The sequence below is a fragment of the Sinocyclocheilus anshuiensis genome, unplaced genomic scaffold, assembly GCF_001515605.1.
Source record: "Sinocyclocheilus anshuiensis isolate Anshui unplaced genomic scaffold, SAMN03320099.WGS_v1.1 scaffold311, whole genome shotgun sequence".
NCBI classification, from domain to species: Eukaryota; Metazoa; Chordata; class Actinopteri; order Cypriniformes; family Cyprinidae; genus Sinocyclocheilus; species Sinocyclocheilus anshuiensis.
In genome coordinates, this window is record NW_015549606.1 from 871,717 (window position 1) to 881,664 (window position 9,948).

Here is a 9,948-nt window from a genome sequence, read left to right on the forward strand (position 1 = left end):
TTGCAATAAACTAAAATGTATATATATATATATATATATATATATATATATAGTTTTAGTTTTAGTTTAATTATTGCAATAAACTAAAATGTATATATATATATATATATATAAAACTTAAAGATACACTATGTAACTTTTTTCTTTGTTTAAAATCAACAAATTGATATAATGAGCAAGTACATCATGAATCCATCTTCCAAAAACGTGTTTTTTTTTTCTTTACTATGGTATGACTATAATATGTTAATATTCTTGCGTGACTAGTCATATACATAAACAGAGAAGTAGCTCCGACTACATGCAATTTTGTTTATTAACCACTAGAACCCCAAAAGTTACATAGTGTACCTTTAGCACCCATAAACAACTTTAAGATCCCTGGACCCTTGTTTAAAATCCTCAACAGCTTCAAATATGGCTCGCCCAATCAAAATTCAGAGTCTGATCTATCCTTTTTATAAAAAAAAATAAAAAAAGCACTTTGTAGCCAAACTGCAGAGACATTGATCTATGAGCCCAAGTAGGCACTGTGACAAAATAAGATAAAGAAGCATTACCTCAGGAGCAATGGGCCACTTGGGCTCATACTTGTCTTGGCTGTGGAGCTCCATATTGGTCCCAGAAGAACATTTTTCAGTGTTGAGGGGGTGAGTGGTTTTACCCACCAGGTTCTGCACTGACTTCACCATATTCTTTAGGTCTTCTGGGTAAGGGGTGGGATAGCGCTTCAGATTAATCTCAACCTGCAGATAGAGGGAAGAGGATTTAGCCCATATGGCAAAGATATGACCTTTTCTGATGCTTAAAGTTTTTTTTTTTTTTTCATAAATCCCAGCTAACCAAACACAGCAGTGGCCCTGGTTACATCTGATATTAACATCTGTGATCAGATCACCAGAGATGGATGTTAATACCAGGTAAATACAGGGCCAAAAAGGTTCGCATTTTCAATTCTTAAAGGGACCTTCACTTTTCCTGAGTTGTCCTCTTCTTCCTTCTTGTCCTCAAACTCAAATGCCACTGTCATCCTCTGCTGTCTCTGTTCCTCCCAGAGAGTGGGATTAAAGCTGTCACTGTCAGACTGGTAATCTGCAGCAGGGAAACACACATCCATCCAGAAGTTTAAATCCAGTGAAATGTAAAATCAAAGGAAAGAGAAACGGTTGATTTATTCTTACCCTCATCGTGCCGGGGCTGCTGAGGAAACATGTAGTTGGTAAGAACTCTCTGTTTGGTCTCAGGGTGAGCCTCTGTTTGAAGGGGGATAAGGGCCTTGGACTGAATAACAAAAAGAATTGTTGTAAATACAACTACCAAATCAAATGTATTAAATTGCAGTATGTATTTTGACCACTTTTAACCACATTTCACAAATAATTAAATACAGTGGCCCTATGTATCCAAATTAAAGTATTTGGATACATAAAAAAAAACATTACAAATGTGTGAACATCACGGAATTGCATCATAAAAATAACTCCAAGTGACATTTGGTTAAAAGTACAGTAATTGTAAAGAAATAGTTAAATCTAGATTTAAAATGCCATTTGGTTTGATATTTCACATTAAGTACATTAAGTACTTTATTTGTCCAAACCCTAACTGGGACAACTGTACATTGTAGAAACTATTGGAATTTTAATGGTAAAAGATGGTAAAACTGCTTTGTAATAAACAGTTAACTGGTTAATGTTAAATTGCCTTACTATTTACGATGAAAACTATAATAAATCTAACAGGACATTTAATGTACTATAATTTAACAGTAAAATACTTATTTGAATACAAAATTATGTTTTTGGAAATTAAACAGTGGAAAAAGTCATCTTATTATCATATTATATATATATATATATATATATATATATATATACCAGTTAATAAAATATACATTTTTCCTGTAAATTTAAGTTAAATCTGTAAAACCTAAAATGGTGTTACCATATTTTTTACAGTAAAGTTCTGGCAACAACAGCTGCCAATTTTATTTTTTTTATAAATTTCACAGATTTTTTTTACTCTGTATTAACTGTTCATGCAATGTGGTTAAAACATGCTCCAAATACTATATACAGTGGTGTGAAAAGGTGTTGGCCCCCTTCCTGATTTCTTATTTTTTTGCATGTTTGTCACACTTTAATGTTTGATGATCTGAAACATTAAAGTGTGACAAACATGCAAAAAACTAAGAAATCAGGAAGGGGGCCAACACTTTTTCACACCACTGTAGTTATATACTTTTATATACTTTTTACAATTTAAAAAGGAGATCCAGATAACAACCTGATTGTCAGATAACCAGAGTGCAGCAAGATCTTTCAATTTAGTGAAAGTGAAGGGAAGATTCTTTAACCTAAAACAGAACATAAAGAATTAGTTCATGAGAATTCAAAAAGGCAAAACATGGATGGTAAAAACCAAATGAGACTGTTGGAGAGAGTTACTCCGTGTAGTTAAAATGCTATGAAGACCTGTGGTGATTCTGTTCACTTCAGAAACCTCATTAACTCAGGTACTCTAATGGCTATGCCCCGTTTAGTCTTGGTTAAGTTTAATTACTCTACTTCCAGATAATCGCAGTCAGAGCATCAAAACTGTCCGCACAGCTCATAAAGAGCTTTCTTAATTAACCTGTGGGAAGGCCAGGCACTTTTCTGATATCATGCCCCATTACTGTGCCATTATGGAAAATAATCAACACCATCCTCACCGCTTCACATGAACCAATCAAGCCTGTTCATCAAATCTATAAGAGATTTGAAGAAGCACTTTCTTTAAGCAAATAATGTATCTCATCTTTTATTCATTAAACAATTTTGATCATGTGTTGGTGTGAATGTAGACAAATGCGTGCACAGGGTGCAAAATGAAAAAAAGGAACATCAGGTGTTACCTATTGTCACTTAGATTGAGAACACGTAGCTTTGTCATCTGTCCAATTTCATCAGGCAGAAACTCTATTTTATTGGAGCGCAATGACATGACCGTAACATTCCTGCAGTTTCCAATCTGCAACACAGAACAGGATATGATAGCTCTGGTGAAGTGCAATTTTGTCAGCTTTTTTTGTTAAATATCAGCATCTTTCTCTCAGGTAAAATGACTCTTGTATTCTGTCAATACAGCGAGTGGCGAGTGAAGGTCAACAGGACATTACCATGCATTTGGTTTAACAGATTTAAGCTGTCCTGATTTTAGCCACTTCAGTGGATCTCAAAATGTGGGAGCCAAAAATGTATATACTGTATTATATTTAATTTAAGATTAATCTGCAAGTTTAATATAGCTTTGTGTGTTGTACAGCAAACACTGTTACTTTTGGATGTTGGGCAGCAAATATACTACTGTTTGAAAGGTGTTTTTTTTTTTTTTTAACAAAGTAATACTTTGTTTCCCAGCATAGATACATTACATTGATCAAAAGTGAGTAAAGACATTTATATTACAAAAGATTTTTATTTCAGATAAATGCTGTTTTTCTGTCACAGAATCCGGAAAAAAAAGATGCATCATGGTTTCCACAAAAACTATTTAAATAGCACACATTTTTTCCAACATTGAAAATTATAAGAAATGTTTATTGAGATTAGTATATTAGAATGATTTTTGAGGAATCATGTGACACTAAAGACTGGAGTAATGGCTGCTGAAAAGTCAGCTTGTTTTATTTAAAATTGTAATATTTCACAAAATTACTGTTTTACTGTATTTTTAATTAAATAAATGCATTAAGTAAACACTTTTTATGAATATAACAGCTATTAAGATATCATGAAGGTATTACTTATTCATGTAAAATCTATAAGACCCCAGATTTATCTAAGTTCTGAAGGTGAGCTAAAAAAAAAAAAAGTGGCCTTGTTGGCAAGTAATTTCTAAGCCTTGTTGAGATAAACTAATCAAAAATTGTGGTCTTAGTTAATTGATTTTAGTTCAGCTGTTAACTGGTTTTACTTAACTTTCAGAAGCGTTGGTCTAAGCTGGCCAAGTTATTGTTAAACATATACAGTAAATGTTCTTAAACTTGTTTTGACAGTTTTAATGGTTTTGAGCTGCCAACCATCTAAACTGACTTCGCTGGTGTAGGCTGTATTTTCAGCACAAAGAGAGGTAAAATATATAGAGAATGTGCCTTTGATTTCCCTCATTATTAGTACTGTAGAAAGTGCATAACACTAATACTCACCTCCCTGGGCAGCTCAGTCAGGAAGTTCTCATCGGCCGCAAATGTCCGAAGACTGTGCAGGTAGCCAATGGTGGGAGGCAGGGACTCCAGTTCATTACAGCTACAGTCAAACTCCTCTAAAAGTGATAAACTGGCAGATGTAAGAGAAAGCAGGTGAGGACTGTGCAGTTATGCAGGATCGCTTAATCCCTATTGAAAGCCTATTGAAAACACTTCATGAGATGATAAGATAAATGCATAGGCTACATCATGTGACGTCTCTTTAAAGGTCAGCAGATAAAGAAATAATTGCCTCTACTGTAGTGAATAACTCTTCTTCAAAAAAGTTTAGATTTAAGGTTAAATAACAGGTTTAACCAAAGTCTTAAAGGAATAGTTCTCTTATTTTCTGCTCACCCTCATGTCGTTCCAAACCTATAAGATCTTCTTTTTGTACACACTTTTTTATATAATGAAAGTGAATTAAGGATACAGGATGTCAAGCTCCAAAAAAGCATCATGAAATGTAGTTCATAACAACCAATGCAATATTTTTGAAGTCTTCTAAAGCCATGCAAAATCTTTGTGTGAGGAACAGACCTTAACTGATTATTTACAGAAAATCTTGCTATATGTATAGTGCATTCAGCCTTAATGATAATTCCAGGGGAAGGTAAATAGGTTTTCACAAGGAATCATACGTTGTGAGGGAAAAAAATCTGTAGAAACACAGAAAAGATACTGGTAAATTTGTGCTAGGACATTACCTAAAACACTACACAATTCAATGCATAATTTAACATATAGGTAAAACAACTGTGATAAATTGGCAGCCATATCACCCTGTAACCCAAGACTGGTTACCCACTGAAGCTAAGCAGGGCTGAGCCTGGTCAGTACCTGGATGGGAGACCTCCTGGGAAAACTAGGTTGCTGCTGGAAGAGGTGTTACTGAGGCCAGCAGGGGGTGCTCACCCTGTGGTCTGTGTGGGTCCTAACGCCCCAGTATAGTGACGGGGACACTATACTGTCAACAAGCACCGTCCTTCGGATGAGACGTTAAACCGAGGTCCTGACTCTCTGTGGTCATTAAAAATCCCAGGATGTCTTTCGAAAAGAGTAGAGGTGTGACCTCGGCATCCAGGCCAAATTTGCCCATTGGCCTGTGATCATCATGGCCTCCTAACAATCCCCATATCTACTGATTGGCTTCATCACTCTGTCTCCTCTCCACCAGTAAGCTGGTGGGCGTTCTGGCGCACTATGGCTGCCGTCGCATCATCCAGGTGGATGCTGCACACTGGTGGTGGATGAGGAGATACCCCCTGACAATGTAAAGCGCTTTGAGTGCCTAGAAAAGCGCTATATAAATGTAATGAATTATTATTATTAATTGTTTTTATTATAAATCAATACAGAAAATTTCTTCATAATAACACAGTACATTGTACCCTATTTTTCTTAAATTTTATGTCTTCAGAAGACTTTTACTATGCAGTACAGACACCAGTTAATGATGTTTATTCTGCTATTTTGTCATTTTGGAGCTTGACAGGGCCAGTTCCTGTTAATTTTCATTGGAAAAGAGCGACCAGTACATTCATCAACATTTATCCTTTTGTGTTCCACGGAAGAATATAAAGTCATAAGGGTTTGGAAGAAAATAAAAGTGAGAAAATGATGAAAAGTAAACTATTCCTTTAATATGCAATTTACATTCTAACATCTCACTCAAATGTTTACAATGTGCAAACAAAATATCAAATCTTAAGTACATTTAATTTAAGTAGTATCAGTGTCTATGGCTCATATTATTTTAAGACAGGGAATAAATGAGTTTTGTTAATGGAAATGAGAATTATGAGTTATGTGGAACCATTGTCTCCATGTCAAAAAGGTATGAAGACATGTTAAAGGGATTGATGATGAATTTACTAAATATACTGCAATACAATTCTGGTGATTGTAAAAAGCACTAATCATATGAAATACTGGGCTCTTAAAACAAACCTTACGTTAGTTTATAACATTTACAATGATCTGGTATATGCCACAGTGTTTATTGAGTCAAATGAGTTTCAGTACTTTTAGTAACGGACCTCACATTAGTCATTTAAAACCCTTCCCCCCCCCCATTTTTTTGTCTTATTTTAATTGAATGAATTTGAAAGAGGTCAATGTATATTTGTTAAGCTAAGTAAGGTCATTAGTCCAACATTTGTTTTAGCAGACCGGTCCAGCTGGCCTTCCATATGCAGGGCTTTCATTGTGTCTCTTTAAGCGAGATATGGATGCAAAGGTATGCCCTTGCCTAAATAAACATGCGTGGCAGACGTGTGGGGAATACAAACACTCGCTGGTCTACTTACCCGGTTTTGCCACGTGCACTGAGGTGCCCATTTAAGATGCATGTTTGATTAACACAACACACAGAACCGAGCAATGACAAACCAAGAAGAGAGATGCATGGAGTATATTATCACAGGAATGAGGTAGTGGTGACGGCTATGACAAATGAAAAAGGCAGTCTGCAGAAAATATGACATCTTAATTAACAGATGCTAAGAAATATGGTATATGCACCTCGTCCCTGAATTTCCCATTTGATTCTGCATTAAAAATCTAAAGTCAGACTGATTAGCCAGTTTGATTTGCAATTTGTAAAATTCATTTGTGGAAGATTTTATCAGAACAATATATGGTAATATTTTCAGTGTTAATTAATTACACTGAGCCATCTCAAACTGCAATATAATTATGCCATCAGAAAGGTTACAGGGTTGACAGTTTTTTTAGTTTAATTTGATTTTAACTTTATTGAATTTAATGCCTCCTTGCTGAATAATAGTACTATTTCTTTAAGAAAACACACACACTGACCCCAAACGTTTGAATGGTAGTGTATGAGAGACACAAATGGCACTGATTTTGTAGAATGACCAATAAAAAGATTAAACTATTTATTTAGGTATAGGTAAAAGGTATCGATATTTTAGGATTTTTAATTAATTGTACACTTTAAATTCAGAAGCTTATGTTTTTTTTCCTATCAGCTGCATACATTGTTTCCCTCAAATACAGGTAATAAAGATGTAAAAACACAGTCAGTGTTTTCTCATGCTGGGGTGAGAAAAACTGCCAGAATGACAGCAGAATTGTTATATCGTGCCCCAGATGGCAATTCAGTGAAAAATCCAATACTGAGAGTACAAGCTACAGTACAATGCCATCAAGTATCATCATAAAAAAACGATATAATTTCAAAGGTTCAAGTCATTAAAGACTGTACTGACCAACCTGAGCATCAGGTTTATTATATGGCTATAAACCACAACATAATTCCATAAACTTGGGAAAAAAAACTTGTGCATTAGATAAATGTTCAGGGATTATGATCTAAGACATCTCAAAAGGTATTTTCTGCCTTTGTCATTTTTCCGTTACACAGCTGGATGAGTCGTAAGTGAGTTACTAACCTTCCAATGGTGTTAGGCAGTGAGGTGAGCTGGTTGTCATCAACTTTTAATGTTGTCAACTTTTTCAACTTTCCTGTGAAAGATGTTTTAGCATTGTAAAGACACAACGAAACCTAAAAACCCAAATATTTCAAAAGAGTAAGCAGTGGAACTTCACCTATTGTATCAGGTAACTGTTGCAGCATGTTGGAAGAGAGGAGTAGATCCTCTAAGGACTCACAGCCAGAGATATCTGCATCTAGACTCTCAATCCTGTTCTTAGCCAAGTCTAGATATCGCAGATGCCTCAATTTCCCAATAGACTTCAGCAGATGACAAGAGAGATAAATGAAAGAAATCATATATTATGTTTTATACATATATTAGAGTCTAGTACTAGCATTCTAAAATGTCATGTTGTCAAATTCCAATAGTTCCCCCAAAGATTTTCTCATCTCTCATTTACTCGCACTCAAGTTCTTGCAACACCATATTATATGGCATGAGAGTGAGTAAATAATGACAAAATGTTTCATACTTTAAAGCCTTACTGGTATTTTTTATGCATGAAATCTATAACAGGGCTGACAAGGTATGCTCATATTTAGTACATGCAATAGATGCTAACTCTGGAATTCTATTATACTTTTGAAATTGCTTACCCCTGGTATGGTTTGTAATGAATTGTTGTCCAACCACAGCTCTTTTAAACTATGGATCTGCTCCAGCACTTCTGGCTGTAACATTAAAGAGGGTCATAACCAACAAAAGAACAATATATACAGTTTTGCATCCCAAAATGAATAGCAATTTATGAATGTTAATTGAATCATTATGATAGCTTCTTCTCAAGGTGCATTATACAATTATACTTTACTTGGTAAAAAAAATGAATAAATAAAATGAAATAAATACATACTGTATATTGTAAAATTTTTAATGCATTCAACATATTTTAAATAAAAGCCCCAAACTGAAAGCTCAGATTTTCATGGTTCTGGGTCTTAAAAAACAGTGTGTGGTAATAAATGTATTGTAAATTGTCTGCTAAATTCTCAGAGAAGCTTGATTTGCTTTTCTACATTATCCAAGATATTTAAAAAAAAACATTACCGTAAAAAGGAAATATTGGAGCCTATTTTAATTTTGGAAAAACACCTTAAAGTGGGTATCAAATATTAAATCAAACCACTTTACTGCACATCCTTTGAATCATTTAAAGTCAGCACAAACGTTATAACGTGATGAAACCAATAGCCAATTCTTATATAATAAAAGCAAGATCTTGACAACATTCCAGAGGCTTCAAAAACAAATTATTGTTTTAAATTGAGTTTCAACAGACCCAAATCCCCTATGCGCCGCAGACTCGGTCAGTTCTTAATGGCTGCTCTCTGCTTTTCTCTCCCTTTGAGCCCCAGCATCTGTCCCTTCATGATCCCCTCAGCAAGGACTTCAATTAAGAAACTATCTGCAGCTCAGGGCACCACACCAGCCAACATCTGCCAACATCACAGCAAGAGTCAGATATCCTGACAAATGCCTCCTGCCATCAGTGCTCCATTCTCAACACTCATTGTTTGAGGAATGAATGTGTGCTGTTACAGAGAAATATCTGCCTTAAAGAACATGACACCAACAGAGCTATTATAAATTAAACTAATGATTGTTTTCAGGCTGTGCAACTGCTATGCCATGATTACCTGACATGATGCAATGCATCCAAAAATGCTTGAGGAAACTGCTCAGTTACATTTCAGTTGAGGATTATTGCTTGTTAATGTGCTGTTGTTTTTCTCATTAAAGATTTCAGACGTTTATGAATGGAGTACAAAATAAGACCTGAAAAGAGATGTTTAACCTCCAGATAATGTTGATCATCAACCAGAGAAGGTTTTATTTTATTATTTTTTTTAATGTGTAACATGTTCAAGCAGAAATGGTAGCAAAATGATCATTTAAATGCTATTTGTCCTAAATGCATTTAGACTAACAGTTAGAACACTTAGGATTGCATTTTCATCATGACGCCGTGGGATATTTGTAGCAAAATTCAGTGCGGCTTTGAAAATGCATTCCGAGCTGACCACGCCCACCCTCCGTCAATCATTGCTTCAAGGCGGGGATTGGCGGAAGCGTGGTACGCTTGGATCGTTTGAAACATGGCGCTGGAGATCTGATAAGATCGTTGAATTCACTGGCAGATGAAGTGGAGCGTGAACAGAGAAATATATGAAGTGTATTCCATGCTAAAATCAAACGTTCGAACGACCGACCGATCGAACGTCTATCTGAACGTCTTGAGCTTTGAGCGTCTTACACTGC

At 35.3% G+C, this 9,948-nt stretch overlaps 1 protein-coding gene across 1 annotated transcript in view; it reads right to left on the reverse strand.

The window, feature by feature from the left end:
• LOC107659039 (leucine-rich repeat-containing protein 7-like) overlaps positions 1-9,948 on the reverse strand; it is an 83,764-nt gene that overhangs the window by 35,040 nt on the left and 38,776 nt on the right. Inside the window, 9 exon segments of the mRNA XM_016447834.1 lie at positions 558-950; positions 953-1,092; positions 1,182-1,281; positions 2,287-2,356; positions 2,897-3,012; positions 4,190-4,319; positions 7,645-7,717; positions 7,802-7,946; positions 8,286-8,360. Of these exon segments, the coding sequence (XP_016303320.1) occupies positions 558-950; positions 953-1,092; positions 1,182-1,281; positions 2,287-2,356; positions 2,897-3,012; positions 4,190-4,319; positions 7,645-7,717; positions 7,802-7,946; positions 8,286-8,360 (1,242 nt within the window).